At 41.9% G+C, this 16,298-nt stretch overlaps 1 protein-coding gene across 2 annotated transcripts in view; it reads left to right on the top strand.

Annotated features, from left to right (window-relative positions):
• The first annotated feature begins 768 nt into the window (after nt 1–768).
• DDX17 (DEAD-box helicase 17) overlaps nt 769–16,298 on the top strand; it is a 21,021-nt gene continuing 5,491 nt past the window's right edge. Inside the window, exons 1-11 of one of the 2 annotated variants that reach the window (XM_078076633.1) lie at nt 769–1,155; nt 5,375–5,525; nt 6,421–6,520; nt 7,518–7,651; nt 7,953–8,018; nt 9,620–9,761; nt 10,134–10,294; nt 10,382–10,554; nt 10,902–11,012; nt 11,266–11,327; nt 13,509–13,568. In XM_078076633.1, coding sequence (XP_077932759.1) covers nt 1,106–1,155; nt 5,375–5,525; nt 6,421–6,520; nt 7,518–7,651; nt 7,953–8,018; nt 9,620–9,761; nt 10,134–10,294; nt 10,382–10,554; nt 10,902–11,012; nt 11,266–11,327; nt 13,509–13,568 — 1,210 coding nt within the window. In that variant the 5' untranslated portion in view covers nt 769–1,105. The remainder of the gene's footprint in view (nt 1,156–5,374; nt 5,526–6,420; nt 6,521–7,517; nt 7,652–7,952; nt 8,019–9,619; nt 9,762–10,133; nt 10,295–10,381; nt 10,555–10,901; nt 11,013–11,265; nt 11,328–13,508; nt 13,569–16,298) is intronic. The other variant, XM_078076634.1, reaches the window with a different exon arrangement.

Here is a 16,298-nt window from a genome sequence, read left to right as displayed (position 1 = left end):
CCCAGGTGTCTACCTCAACAGGACCTCGACCCACGTTTTGGTTGTTAGTCAGCTGTGCTCAGCCGGGGATAGTGTAAATATTCTGCTCAGAAAATGCACCTCAGTGTGAACCAAGTGCAGTAGGGAGTGCTTTAACCTAACTGGGACGTCGTCAACCGATCACCTCCTGAAAGAACGGACAAGGAGCATCCATCATGGCTGCCGGGGGCAGCGCAGCGACAGGCAACCGAAAGAAAATGGCGCCGGGGCGCGCGGCCAGTGACAGCAGGCCCAGGCTGGCGCGGCCAGGGAGCCGGCAGGGCCATCTAGGAGCGCCAGCCAGGGACCCTGAAGACCTGCCCGGGCTTAAGATGCCTGAAGACCCTGACACTTGACGACTACAACATGGAGGACAGTTATTGTGTCTGCAAAGCAACTTGCACAAGGAGGCCCGCGTTCCGTCTCGGGTTCGGAACCGGCAAAATCCTCTATTCTCCAAACAGAATGCGTTACGCACACTGCGCATCTTCGCAATAGTGGGCCGGGTAACGACGCAAAGAATGTTACGTCGCACCGGAGGCTCTTCCCCTCACCCCACCCCACGTTCTAGTTCAGGTGGCGCGAGAACTCTACGCCCGCTCCGTACTTTATTTTTCTTCTACGGACTGCAAAATGTACCCGTCTGCGCAACTGACGTAAAATGCTTCCAAGAATACCCTTAGTACTCCGCCAAGCCCTCGGGCTATTCCAAGACGCTGTTTACGTATCGTCTCCGACGTACGTAGCGTTAAGCTGGAGCAGTCTCAGCGCCGGCCGCCATTTTGTGCAGTCGCTGGGAAGGAAGGAGACGCCTAAACCACGGCACTGCCGGGTTTGAGCGTAGCCAAACCTACCCACTGTTTTTATAACCCCGATTCTCTGTGTTTTGCTCCCGTCTCCGACGAGAGAGGCGGCGACGGTGGCGTCTGCGACGGGAGACAGCGCGTCGGAGCGAGAGAGCGCCGCGCCTGCCGCCGCCCCAACAGCGGAGGCGCCGCCGCCATCGGTCGTCACCAGACCGGAGCCGCAGGCCCTCCCGAGCCCGGCCATCCGTGCCCCGCTCCCAGATCTCTATCCGTTTGGGACCATGCGCGGAGGCGGCTTTGGGGACCGGGACCGGGATCGTGACCGTGGAGGGTAAGGGGGGAGGGGGAGAGGGAAGGCCTCGCGTGTGCGTGGGCCGGGGGTGGGGGGAAGGTTTCCCGAGGAGACCGCAGCCTGCGGCCGAGCGGGAGACCTGGAGCGGACTGCGGGCCTGGGAGCGACGCCCCCGACTCCGGGAGGCGAGGCGTCCTGGGACATAATAGCGGTTTGGTGCGCGGGCCTGCGGGTGGGCCTGCGCCCCGGGATCACGGGTGACCCGGCTGGGGGGCGGCGGCCTGGCGACGCCCCAGCCCCTCCTTGCGGACCGCCGTCGTGGCGGGGAGCGCGAGGCGCCGCAGACCCGGCCGGGCCTCGCCTCGCTGCCCGGCTTTCGAGCCCGGCGGATTTGGGCAAGTCATTTGATCTCCAGGCCTCAGCGCTCATCTGTAAAACACGGATGTTCTGCTGAGAAGAGGAGGAGGTCTTCGAATGCGGCCTGGGAAAATCTTGACGCCAAATGGCTTCCCTTACGTTATCTGTCGCCAGAGATCACTGTTAATAGAACTGGAAACTAACGAGACCAAAAGGCTGATTTCTAGTTTTTTAAATATATTTTTAGATCCCCTTTAGTCGTATTTCAGGTATCGACATTGAAGAGTAAAGCAATGGAATTGTTTGCCATCTAAATGATCATATTTGAGGAGGGAGAGGTTTTTTGTTTTATTTTTGCTATAGGGTTCCTCCGCATATTCCTTTTCTCCACTTGGACTGGGGTATTAGAGTTTTCTCGGCCTGACTAGAAAGTTTTTCATGGGATGATAATGCCACGGTTGAAAGTTAACAAGATTAAACCTGAAGTTTTCCCAGATACTGAGATTGAAATCTTAACATCAGTTAAAGGAAAAAGTTACTTAAGAGATTCATGTTCGTTTGTGCTGTTACTTTTTGTAATAAACATCTTATCTTTGGATAAAAAGTAATGGAACGCCAGTTATTAACATACGTGACTTTGTGCAAGATCCTGGACCTTTGTGAGCCTGTTTTCTCAACTGAAGATGGGCATAAGTAATTGCCTTTACTTTGCATTGTTCTCGGGAATTAAGATACTATGTGAAATTGTCTCTTTGTAGTAGGTGTTCTGTTAATGGTATTTTCTCCAAACATTTTTGTCTTTTGTGGTTCAGATACAGAAGTCCCAGACCTTCTAGTCACAAGCACCTCAGTTATCACTTGAATTACAAAATAAAAAGGATTACTTTATACCTTGTTAGGAAGGAAAATATTTGATCGTAGTGTTAAATTTGGAGGGCTAGAAGTGGAATGTTTGCTTAGTGTTTCACAGTATAGCTATATTTAAAAGTGAATTTCAGTGCAACCACTTAAGACAAAGAATTTGACATTACCTAGTAGAAAATGACCCAGTAATTCCTCTTGAGCTTTATACCCCATACACTAAAGCCTAGAGAAATCCTTGTACGTGTTCCCCAGCATTCATGTACAAAAATGTTTATACCAGCACTGTTTGTGACAGTATTGGGAACTGCTCGTCTCTGTTAAAGTGTGGGTATTCATACAGTAGAATACAATACAGCAGTGAAAAGAAAAACCACGCATCAACACGGATGACTCACAAACGTGGAGTGAAAAAGCAAGTCGTGGTAAAAGGATAATACCTATGAGGATACATAGGACAAGACTCTAAAAAGCAAAATTGGAGGTGATAGTTACGGGGTTTGTAAACTTGAAATAGGCACAGGGAGCTACCAAGGTACTGAATGTTTTATTTCTTCACAGTGGGTGTTGAATAATTTAACCATATATATGTTTTAACAATAAAAATAAATTATTTGAAAAGTGAATTACTGATCCATACTTTACCCCATATTGACTATCAGGTGACTTTTTTTTAAAGCTTGAAAAACTTCTTTTCAAACAATGGCACTTTTTCATAAGATCTGTGTCCTAATTCTACATTTGCCATGAAATTTCATTTATGATTTGGGTTGTTATATTCTTAATGTTACAGAGCTGAAATGGATTATTATTTTGAAAAGGGAATGAAAGTGAGGTCTGTGTGTGTACATGGAAAATCCAAAAGTGATGTGCTGTGTACATTTAAACTAGCATGATGTTGCATGTTAATATATAAATCTTCAGAGCTGCATTTATTGCAAAGCAATCAAAATATCTAATGAGCAGTATAGTATGCCAGGGATTAGGATACGTGCATCTTTGAAGGATGGCAAGAATGTGCTAAAAAATTCTGTAAAAGGCTATCTTGAATATTGAGGTAAGCTTTAATTATGGTGGGAGACAGCGTATTTTTAAAGAACCCCATGTTTCAAATTATATATGTAGTATAGAATGATATGTCTTGGTTAAATAATCAAGGCAATAGGGAGATGGGAAAAACCTCTTCTGTTGAATAAGCCTTAAAAGGAATGTTACTTTCCAGAGTTCTGTTTTCTTGTAGATCATTAGTTTAAGGTTTGGGTAGCTTTGGAGTGCAGGAGCAGCATTGAAACAGCACCTTCTAGGAACCACATAAATTATTATAAACTAAGCTGACAATCTAAAGATTTGGCTTACCTATTTAGATCTATGTTAGTTGCATCATTTGTAAAGGGGGGGGTTGATCCAGGTGGTCTTTGATTGTCTGCTATTCAGTATTGAGCTTTGGGCCTGAGGGCAAGTTGAAGATGTCATTGATCCTGTATCTTCAATATATGTATATTTCTTTGCTTCTGTTTTGATTCCTGATCTCTCTTACCAGTTAAGTAGTATAAATGGAATCCATCAAGTTGTGCCTGTTGAGTGTAGATACTCAGTGGTCCCAAGAAAATTTCCCGCCATCAGTCTTTGTATGTTTGTATTTAGAGAAATGTCTAGCTGAGTAAGTTTTAGGATCACTTTGAATTCCAGGAAATTGAGGCCCTTTAAAATAATACAGCTACTGCCTGTCAATTATAAAGTGGAACCATCTGCAAGATGATGTTACGAGTGGGTTAGAGTGGAAAAGGGAAGTTAAATTCAAATTCGGGAGTAAGGAAACGGAATGAAAACAGTGTAAGTGTATACTTGTATACAAAACAATGCCCCACACTTAATAGGTTGAAATACAAAAAATGAAGACCATCTTCATGTTCTAGGAAAAGTTAGAAAATTGCAAGTTCGCTTAGTGGTCATTTGTATTCCAATTGAACTTGTCTGTTAGGAATGTTAGATAAAACAAAGGTTGGCTTTAAATTTGTTTGAGTTTTTTAAACCTTAAATAAGGGGTGCCTGGCAGGCTCAGTGGAGCAGGTGACTCTTGATCTTGAGGTTGAACCCCACGTTTGGTGTAGAGATTACTAAAAAGAATGAACTTAAGTAAAACCTTAAATAAGACTAATATTTTCTGGGTAAATTTATAGTTAATATAGTTCCCTGGGAACAAAAAGAAAGTAAAGGTGGAGATGAAGAGGTCATAAGTCAGTTCTCGCTATTCATTAGCATAAACTAAAGGTGAAGAGTAGCCTCCTAGTCTTAGAGGGGCCCTAGTTTTCCTTATTAGCAGATAATAGGAATGCTTATCACACAATCTAGATAAAAGGTTCAACAAAACTGTTGCAAGTGTGGAGCAACTTGGCTTGCAGTATTTTTTTTTTTACCTGTCCACACTGTTGCCTTTAGACATAAACTAATGTCTTCCCTTGCCTACACGTCTGAATATTACACAGGAATAGAGACTTCTGGTTTTTTTTTTCAGTTTATGTCTCCATCACCACTTGAAACAGTACCTGGCACAGTAACTACGGTTACTGCAGTTACTACAGTAACATTGAATGAATACAGTTATGCTAACTTGTACTTAGCGCTTACTTTGCCAGATACTTTCTTAAGCACTTCCTCTCAGTCTCTGAAATAAGTGGTAGTATTATGTCTACATAAGAAATGGGTACAGAGAAGTTAAATTGTTCAAAATCATACCTAAGAGGCAAAATAAAAATTCACACCTTTTCAGTCATTCCAGAATCTGGTTGTAATCCCTATATTTTTCTAAACATAGGAGTTTTTAATTTTTCACCTATTGTAATCATACCTGTAACAGTATTACTGGATAGTAACGGAAGTTTTACAAACGGTTTCTCCATACCTTTGAATAAGAATAAAAAAAATACTCTTTGGAGGGGGCTGGTAGTATCCTAAGAGAAAATCTTTTTGCTTGTTTTTATGCCACCTAAGGTATATTGCTTTTAAAATACTAATAAACTAAAAATGTTTATGTTTCTAGATTTGGTGCAAGAGGTGGTGGTGGCCTTCCCCCGAAGAAATTTGGTAATCCTGGGGAGCGTTTACGTAAAAAGAAATGGGATTTGAGTGAGCTCCCCAAGTTTGAGAAGAATTTTTATGTAGAGCATCCAGAAGTGGCAAGGCTGACTCCGGTAAGTTTTGGGGATTGATTGATTTACTTACCTTTTTTTCTATGCACAATAATGACCAAGTTGACGTACTGTATAGGCAGACTTTACAGCTGTTAGATGTTTTATTCTTGTGTGGTATTTTGTTCGATTCTTTGTAAGATTACTGGTACTCAAAGGAGGAAATAGTTTAAATATATACCCAGTCTATTGTTGGTTCTCATTTATTGGCTATGCTTCCCGATTTGTCATGTATGAGATTTTAACTGTATATGAGGTTCACGTCCTTTCATCTACGAAGTTAAGTTTAAAACATTGGCATAGGGGCGCCTAGGTGGCTCAGTTGGTTAAGTGTCTTCCTTCGGCTTAGGTCATGATCCCAGGGTCCTGGGATCGAGCCTCGTGTCAGGCTCCCTGAGCCTGCTTCTCCCTCACTTTCTGCCCCCTCTCCCCTTCTCGTGCTCTCTCTCTGTTGAATAAATAAAATCTTTCCAAAAAAATAAAACATTGGCATAATATACTTCTGGTTTTTTTTTAATCTCATTGTGATTATTTTGGACTCTACTCATGAAATGGTTACCCATTCAAAAAAAGGTATGATGGCAAGAGCACTTGGTCCCAAGTTCCACTATTTCTCCCTCTTCCTAGTTCTGACCTTGGGCAAATTACTTTTAATATTTCTGAGTATCTCTTTTCTCATGGGCAAAATAGAACTCTTATCACTTGCTTCATTGACTCAAGAAGTTGGGAGGATCCTTACAAATTGGTTGAAGTTAAATATATATGAAAGCACTATCAGAACTGTTAAACGTATTTTCCAGTGTAATTGTAGATTAGATCATTGTTCAGCTTGACTGGAACATAAAGTTTTGCATGTTTAGAATAACTTACTCGTTTTTTTTTACTTTTTCTTCCATAGTATGAGGTTGATGAACTACGTCGAAAGAAGGAAATTACAGTGAGGGGGGGAGATGTTTGTCCTAAACCTGTATTTGCCTTCCATCATGCTAACTTCCCACGTAAGTGTTCTTCAAACCAGGATTGTAATTGTTAAATTTTATTGAATGGTAAACATGGGTAATGGCTTATTTAAAGGTTTTGATTCAGGCTCAGTATTTTGTTGAAGAGGCAAGTAGAAACCTTTCACAAAGGTGGTAATAGTAGGGGCGCCTGGGTGGCTCAATCGTTAAGCGTCTGCCTTAGGCTCAGGTCATGATCCCAGGGTCCTGGGATCGAGCCCCGCATCAGGCTCTCTGCTCAGTGGGGAGCCTGCTTCTCCCTCTCCCACTCCCTCTCCTTGTGTTTCTTCTCTCGCTGTCTCTTGTCAAATAAATAAAGTCTTAAAAAAGAAAAAGTAATATTAACTTCAAGGCTGGAAGTAAATGCTGTATTGTTGCATGAGAGATTTTTTATGCTTCTCTGTTCTTCGTTTTAAAACTTTGAGTTTTTCATCTTCCCCTAGTTTTGCCTCTACCTTTTAGAAAACAGAATGAAATTGTCTTCTAGCTGGGTATAACTTGGCAAACAATATGTGACTAACAACCGTGTGTCCATGCTCTGTTAGAGACTTTTGGGCAATGGTTTTAAAGTATTGAAGGGAAGGGTAGATAGCTAAGGCAGCAGTCCTCTGAGAGGTGGTAGTCAGCAGGTCAGAGATTCAGTAACTAAAGAAAGAAACAGCACTTCTCTTGGAGAGAGACGAAGCTGGGTTAATCTTTCAATGAGTTGAACAGTTTTAGAATTCTATTGGCTGTGGGGTGCCTGGGTGGCTCAGTCGGTTAAGCATCTGCCTTCGGCTCGGGTCGTGATCCCAGGGTCCTGGGATAGAGCCCCGCATCGGGCTCCCTGCTCAGTGGGGAGTCTGCTTCTCCCTCTGCCCCTCCCCTCCACTTGTGCTCTCTGGCTGGCTGGCTCGCTCGCTCTCAAATAAATAAAATCTTAAAAAAAAAAAAAAAAGAATTCTATTGGCTGTGTCCTTAGTTTTACTTAAAAGCACTGACATCTATTCCCTAACAGAATATGTAATGGATGTGTTGATGGATCAGCACTTTACAGAACCAACTCCGATTCAGTGCCAGGGATTTCCCTTGGCTCTCAGTGGCCGAGATATGGTGGGCATCGCTCAGACTGGCTCTGGGAAGACATTGGCGGTACGTACCAGCTAGGGAATGTTAACATTGTGGTAACTTACTTTGCTATTATGATTATCCTGTTAATTCTTAATTCTTAGAAAATTGTAATTCAGATAGTGTAGGTAATATTTCAGGTTTCTTAGCTACGGGAAATGTGTGCGAGTATTTTGTGTTCTAATTTACATTGCACAAAACGTGTAACAGTTGTGAGTTCTGTTTTCACTTTTGTGGTTAGGCATTATCAATTAACTGTGATAATTTAGGATAATGGCTTAGTTTTGGAATAAGACTGTTTTTCTCTCTCCCCACCTCCCCCCAGTATTTGCTGCCTGCAATTGTCCATATTAACCACCAGCCGTACCTGGAAAGGGGAGATGGCCCGATTGTAAGTGTGTTTATAATTCTAAAAATAACCACAATTTAAAGATAACTGTGTTTCAGGCACTGTGCTTTGCGTGTGATTTCAGATTTCATTCTCAAACCCACCCTCCATATGTAGAAATGATGTTATCCTCATTTTACTGATAAAATTTTGATAACAGTGCTATTAAATGACTAGTCCAAAGTCATACAGCTGTTAAGTGGCTGAGTTTGAATTTGAACTAGTCATACACATACTGCCATGTGTATGTAAGTCAGATTTAGGATGTGTATTCTTTGTGGTTAAGTAATACTTTTGTAAATGTTTAACAAAGGGCAGTATGGTTTTCTGGTTTGATTATTTTCACTTAACGCTACTTTCTATAAAATGTGCGTAGTGGTTATGAAACATTTTTAATATATTCTTAACCTGTTTTTTAAAAATCAAGGGGTGCCTGACTGGCTCAATAGAGTATGCAGCTCTTGAGCTCAGGGTTGTGAGTTGGAACCCCATGATGGGTGTAGAGATTACTTAAAATCTTTAAAAAAAATTGAGCTTGCATTTGCTGTGTTTTTACAGATAGGTACATTATTACAGTGTGTCTCAAAATATTCAAAAAAGAATAATACATTACTTCGCAGTATGAAATATATTCCATATGGCTAATAGAATTAGCTTCATTATTGTTAGCTAATATCTCATGGATCTGTACACAGACCAGGATGTGTTGTTAACAGTGTATATGATAACCTCTTTCAAAGAGTTTTTTTTTTTTTTTTTTTAAAGATTTTATTTATTTATTTGAGAGAGAGAGAACGGAAGAGAGAGCACGAGAGGGGGGAGGGTCAGAGGGAGAAACAGACTCCCTGCCGAGCAGGGAGCCCAGTGCGGGACTCGATCCTGGGACTCCAGGATCATGACCTGAGCCGAAGGCAGTCGCTTAACCAACTGACCCACCCAGGCGCCCTCAAAGGGTTTTAATTTTGTGTTGTTTTGATTGTGTGTAAGTCATTGTTTTTGCCTAATGTGTTAGGCTAAAAGCTTAAACTAGAAGTCAGAAAAGTGTCTGCTTTGCTATTTCCTTATTCATTTGGTTTTTTCTTAATATTTGATCCATGGTTAAAGCTACTTGTTCATTTTGTGAGAGTTGTTTAGTTAAAACTAGGTAATGCAATCTGTAAATCCACTTAAATAGCACACAGACTATAATGAATGAATCATGTATCAAAAGTAAACCCGGGTGCCTGGGTGGCTCAGTTGGTTGAGCGACTGCCTTCTGCTCAGGTCATGATCCTGGAGTCCCTGGATCGAGTCCCGCATCGATCTCCCTGCTCGGCAGGGAGTCTGCTTCTCCCTCTGACCCTCCCCCTCTCATGTGCGCTCTCTCTGTCTCTCATAGATAAAATCTTAAAAAAAAAAAAAGTAGACCCATCGGTTTACATGCTAAATATTCTCAGTTTTTTGCCACACTCCAGTGTACTGTCTTAAACTCTCTGCCTTCCCCACCCCCTCACATAATTTTAAAGTACCAGGTTAGACAATAGAAAAAGAATTTAGATAACCTTTTTGGTTTTTTTTCTTTTTTAACTTGGGATAGGTGTCTTAAACATGTGTGTTTGTTTCAGTGTCTAGTTCTGGCTCCTACCAGAGAGCTTGCCCAGCAAGTACAGCAGGTGGCTGATGACTATGGCAAATGTTCTAGATTGAAGAGTACTTGCATTTATGGAGGGGCTCCGAAAGGTCCTCAGATTCGAGATTTGGAGAGAGGTAATTTAAAAAACAAAAACGTAAGAATTAATGATTTTTCTCATTTTACCAATTTTTATGAATGAAGTTGGAGAGAAAAATAGTGGGTTCTTATTGGGAAAAGAATCAGTATTTCAGGAGCTTAGAAATTCTCAGGTATGGTTAAACTGCTATTAAAGGAATGTTTAACACAGACACTTAAACTTGGTGGAGATTGGATGATTATACATAAATCTCTTTACGTCATGCTTTTCCAAGTATTATGTTAAGATTTAGCTAGTGCTCTGCAGTGTCGAATGCAACCACCAGAGCTGGTGCTTCTTAGTTTGCTGAGGCTTGGACAGTGTATATAAAGACTTCTTAATTAGCTACATCTTTGGTTTTGTTTTACAGGTGTTGAGATCTGTATAGCTACTCCTGGGCGCCTGATAGATTTCCTGGAGTCAGGAAAGACAAATCTTCGCCGATGTACTTACCTTGTATTGGATGAGGCGGACAGGATGCTTGATATGGGCTTTGAACCTCAGATCCGTAAAATTGTGGACCAAATCAGGGTGTGTAAAACTGATGATACCCTGTCTTTATGCTCATTGCCTGTCATGGTTCCTTAGCCTAAAAGAAAGCCTTTCTTTTCCTGGTAGCCTGATAGGCAGACATTGATGTGGAGCGCAACCTGGCCAAAAGAAGTAAGACAGCTTGCAGAGGATTTCCTTCGTGATTACACCCAGATCAACGTGGGCAATCTGGAGTTGAGTGCCAACCACAACATCCTCCAGATTGTGGATGTCTGCATGGAAAGTGAAAAAGACCACAAGTAAGAGAGATTTTATTGTTTTGATAATGCTGTTAAACCTTTCCTAATAATCCTCCCAGAGTTAAAGCATTGAAGAAGTCTGAAATTATTTGAGGCCCCAAAACATTAAAAGCATTACTAGCTTTCCAACTATCCATTCTTTATCTCATTTTCCAGAGCATTGTGGTTACAAGGAAGGATTCTGGATCCTTAGAATTAAATCCCAGCTCAGATAGTTATTAGCTGTATAGAAAATGTGAAAAGAAAGTACTGTAGTTTTGGGGAGTTGATATTGTAGACATAGCTTCTACATAATGTATAGGGAGGTCTACTCTGAATGCATGCGTTTTTGCTGGTCTTGTTTTCAGGTTGATCCAACTCATGGAGGAAATAATGGCTGAGAAAGAAAATAAGACAATAATATTTGTAGAGACAAAGAGACGATGTGATGACCTCACTCGAAGGATGCGCAGAGATGGGTGAGTACTGCACGGAGGTAATTAGCCACAGGTTTTATATTTATAGTTCAGTAGGAATTTCTAAATTGGTATAATGAATGTTGTATTACTATTTCAGTAATACCTGTCACGCACTTTGCTCTTTGGATGGACGCAGTCATCTATTCACGTAGCCTAATAAACCTTCACAATTCCGTGTGGTAGCTCTTCTTTTTAAAGTTTAGTTTTACTCTTTTAAAGATTTCTGAAATATTGGTCACTTTTCTTCTGACAGTTGGCCAGCTATGTGTATCCATGGAGACAAGAGTCAACCAGAAAGAGATTGGGTACTTAATGGTGAGTTCAAAACTAAACATTGTCCATACTCTGTTTTAGGGATGGGCAGACTTTCTGTAAAGGGTCAAGAAGTAAATATTTTCGGGGCGCCTGGGTGGCTCAGATGGTTAGGCATCTGCCTTCAGCTCACGTCGTGATCCTGGGGTCCTGGGATCGAGCCCCGCATCAGGCTACCAGGTCAGCGGGGAGTCTTCTCCCTCTGCCTCTCCCCCCTGCTCATGCTCTCTCGTCTGTCTCTCTGTCTCAGATGAATAAATAAAATCTTTTTTTTAAAAAAAGTTAATGTTTTCTGCTTTGCAGACTGTACGGTGGTTATGTCACAGTAGTTCGGCTTTGATGTTGTAGCAAAAAAAGATGGTCATAGGCAATATGTAAAGAAAGAGCCTTGCTGTGTTGAAGTAAAATAATAAAAATAAATATTGCCAGATTTGATCCATAGGTCAGAGTTTGACTAACTATGCTCTCGGTAATTGAGTATAAGGGACATTTTTTTAGCATATCTCTACTGTCCTTGAAGGTCCATAATGCTGCCTATTTAAACTATTTTTCGTAACTTAGACCACCCTTCCTGTATTTAATAAGGTCTTGTCCTTGTTAATGTTCTGATGTTCTAATGTTCATCAGCCTGGAGAGCTCGCCAAACTCTATGCTTTTGGAGGTGTTTTTGTTTTTTAAGATTTATTTTAGAGCAGGCGAGCAGGGGGAGTGAGAGGGAGAGAGAATCTCAAGCTGACTCTGTGCTGAGCTTAGAGTCCTATGCAGGGCTCAGTCTCACGACCCTGAGATCACGACCCAAGCCAAAACCAAGAGTTGGACACTCAGTGGACTACGCCACCCAGGCGCCCCTACTTTTGGGATTTTTTTTTAAGATTTTATTTATTTGGCAGAGAGAGAGACAGCGAGAGAGGGAACACAAGCAGGGGGAGTGGGAGAGGGAGAAGCAGGCTTCCCGTGGAGCAGGGAGCCTGATGCGAGGCTCGATCCCAGGACCCTGGGATCATGACCTGAGCCGAAGGCAGATGCCCAACGACTGAGCCACCCAGGCGCCCTACTTTTGGGATTTTTATGGAGCCTTCATAGCATAGGCCTGATTGATAAATATTAACTCAATCTCCAGTTCCTCTTCCCTTTTCCAGGGATGGGGGATAGGGCTGAAAGTTCGAAGCTCTTAAAATCATGGCTTGGTCTTTCTGGTGACGAGCCCCCATCCTCAAGCTCTCCGGGATTCCACCAAGTAGTGCCTCAGCACAAAAGATACTCCCATCACTCAGGAAGTTCTGAGGGACTTGGGGTCTCTGTGTCAGGAACCAGGCAAGGTCAAAGACTAGGAATAAAAGATTCCCCTAGCATCTCTGTGTACAAGGGTTTTAGGAACTCGGGGCCAGGACTTGGGGGCAGAGACTAATATACATAATTTCTGTTATTTCACAGAGGAAAGTAGCACTTCTCCTTTGATTTCACATCTTTAAACTTGCTTCCTCCCCTGACCCCTAGTTTTGGTTTTATTTCATTTGGAAGATAACTTCGGTGTCATAATTTAAGGGGGAACAATTCTAGCTCATTTTAATTTTGTTACAAATCGCTACACAGTTTTAATGTTTCATTATTAAAGGTAGTTTTTGTCTCTTGTTTCTCTGCTAAAAGTATAATAAGGATTTTATTTTCAAAGAAGTATTATTTTTCTTGAATTTTTTTTTTAAAGATTTTATTCATTTATCTGACAGAGAGATAGAGAACACAAGTAGGCAGAGGGAGAGGGAGAAGCAGGCTCCCCGCAGAGCAGGGAGCCCGATGCGGGACTCGATCCCAGGACCCTGGGATCATGACCTGAGCCGAAGGCAGCCGCCCAACCGACTGAGCCACCCAGGCACCCATTTTTCTTGAATTTTTAAAAGAGTTTGGCATGTTCTGACACCATTATTTGAAGTTTAACGTGGTAAAATAAAGGCTGGATAGCTAGGAATGTTTGTATGGTCATTTTATAAAGATAATCACTTAGCCTTGATTGTATAACTTGGCTTTCAAGTTGGCTTCAACTTGGCTTTTTAATTGTCTAGGCAAGATGCACAAAGAAGCTACCAGCACACAGCAAGCCTGTTTTAGAGGATGAAAGAATACAAAAGAATGAAGGCTTTCTCTACATTGCACTCATCATTCCCTCCTCCTCTGCTTGTTTTACAGAGTTCCGTTCGGGAAAGGCTCCCATCCTCATTGCCACAGATGTAGCCTCCCGTGGGCTAGGTTTGTATAGATAGGTGTCTCTGCCAATGGTATATGGATCTTTTGGTTTAAAGATTTGTTTGTCATTTCAAATTAGAGTTGTATATACATGTGGTTAGATAAATATTTAAAAGAGAAGAATACAAAGTGTGACTTTTTCCCCCTCACAACTTTTTTTAACCTTGGTTTTTTTTGTTTTGTTTTGTTTTTTTTCCTTTTATTTTCAAAGTCTCTTCCTGCTCCTGACAAACAGGCTTTGGTCTGCAGCAAGGCCTAGGCATGACTATTCAGTTAGAGGGACAGGAGACACTCGGTTGAACAGCTCAGCTTCTTCCTGGTTTTATTCTATATTCTGGCTGGATAGAATGAGCCTGATTAAACCTAGCTATTAGAAGCTAGAGTCCACAGTTGTTGTTCTCCCTATATCAGTCTATCTGTACTAGATATGTATGTGGAAGTCCAATTCCATAAATGCTAACGTAATATATCCTTGGGATTTAATAAGTCTATAAATATGTTATCATTCAGCAATTAAATCTGCATTGCCCGATTTTATTTATTGGCGTAAAATTATCATGGACACTCAGCTATCCCCTCTTCCCACCCATGTTCCTATCATCCATGTGCTGTTTTCCAATTTAAGAACTTCATTTGAAGCTCCTGTTCTTTTGGAGCTTTCCACCCATTATGATTTGAGATTTATAGAACCATTTTGTGGTACTTTATCCCGTTATTCTGAGGTAAACAGGTATAATTCAAAACTTTTATATTAGAAAAAGATGACATTTTCTCTATTACAAAGATACTTTAAAATTATTGACAGGTATTTAATTTCTTGCCCAGTAAGGTGAGAAGTGCCATATTCCCTTGTAATACTTACATAGAAGGATAAGTGTTCAACTGGAATACAAAAGAATGAAGGCTTTCTATACATTGCACTCATCATTCCCTCCTTCAGAGGTGGTGACCTGCAGCCATGACTGAAACTTGTCTGTGCCCTCTGAGGTCATGTCTGGATCTGTGCGGTTAGAACTCGGGCCTGTTGGGAGAAGAGGCTGAGGCCTGAAAGCAGTTTACACAAAAGCTTTCAGTGATGGTGGTTTTTAAACAGGCTTGCTATGTGCTGGTAGCTTCTTTGTGCATCTTGCCTAGACAATTAAAAATATTTGTTCCTTTTCCCCCTGCATTTCTAAACCAAATCAATTGGCTACCATTAGAATAATTTAGACTCTTCATCCCACCCCCACTCACCCAAGTGAGGGGAGAGGGAAGGTACCTGAGTCTGTTTCTTGTTACTCAGCATCAGTGCTTGTTTTGGGCCCCTTTGTTTGCTGCCTTGTAAAAATCAAAAGGAGGGGGAAAACCCACCAAAATGGCAGAATGCTGACCAAGGTCCTACAAGATCCTGGAAAGTGAAGGCTTCTACCTCACAGACAGGGGTGCAATTTTCAGCTGAGTCACCAGGCCTTTTTTCACTTCCTGTCGAGCGATGGCCTCTTAAATGTTCCCTTCAGGTAAGTTCTTCACTTCCCATAGTTTTATGATAGTCATCCTCAGGAAGCCACTATTCCCTTTCCACTGGGATAGTTTTAATTTTTCCTTTTTTTTTGTTTAAACTACACACTGTGAAACTAAAAGTATTGAATTTATTTTGTTTTGTTTTTTAACAGAAGCTTTGATATCAGCTGCAGATCACTCGGTACATGGCCGAGGCAAATCTACATTGGCCCGAAGCAGCTCTAGATGAGCCTATTGGCTAGTTTCAGTCCCTCCCAATTAGTGATTGGATATTCAGGCCATGTCCTAGGGCTTGTCAGACAAAAAGTTGTTATCCTAGGCAGCTGGCCAAAACACTAACTTTTCAATTTCTTACCCTGCTACAGCATCTTCTCTAAAGGCAGCAAGATAATATTGTGGCAGTGCGCAGATAACATCAGGGCAGGCTTGACTGGAGAAAACAAATTCTGCGCTTGCTCCTGTGTGCCCTCAGCCAGCTCTCTGTGTATACACACAGGACGTCTTTCTAGTGTGAAGAACTGGCACCGTGTCTGTTCCCTATTGAACCCCTCCAGAAATACTCCCAAGTCTTAGTTTCTGAGCTGTTGACTCCAGTCCCCAGTGCTTTCTGCTAGGAAAGCACACTTCTGTGCGTTCAGTGCAGTCTCTCAGCTTGCTCTGCCGCCTGTGGTCAGACACCATGGGACTGACTAAGGAGCATTATCTTAGCTCTGAAGATGTGGCCATGGAGCATAATTTCCCATCCTCCCACCTTCCATCCATCCTGGCCCTGTACGTTTTTGTTTTTCCTTTGTTACATCAACGACTCTAGCCGGAGACTCACGCTGCCCCCTGTGATAACTGCCTTCTCGTCTTTCTGGTGTGATTTCAGGACTTTAGGGGTCAGTAAAGACTGAGGAGCCTTTATTGTAATAAGAAACAGACATAATGCCCCTTTCTTCACAGGCCCTTTATAACAGCTGAATTTTTTTTTTTTTTTTTAATCATCTCCCCTTTCCCCTGAAATTAATCCAGTCTGGGCAATAGATGCAGTCTGACCCTTTGGATGTAACTTACATTTTTTTATTAATTATTTTTTTCTACAATCACCCCAATTATCCTTGGGGGAGGCGTTGGAGGACCTGAAATTTTTACCCGAACCCAGGTTCTCCGGCGCTTGGCAACCAAATGGGGCTACAGAGAAGCATCTAAGCCAGTTCACAGAGCGAGCGTGTGTGGGGACTTCTCACTGCC

This window comes from Halichoerus grypus, chromosome 6 (genome assembly GCF_964656455.1).
Source record: "Halichoerus grypus chromosome 6, mHalGry1.hap1.1, whole genome shotgun sequence".
Classification (NCBI taxonomy): domain Eukaryota; kingdom Metazoa; phylum Chordata; class Mammalia; order Carnivora; family Phocidae; genus Halichoerus; species Halichoerus grypus.
Note: the sequence above shows the minus strand (reverse complement) of the source record. Positions and strands in the feature narration are given on the sequence as shown.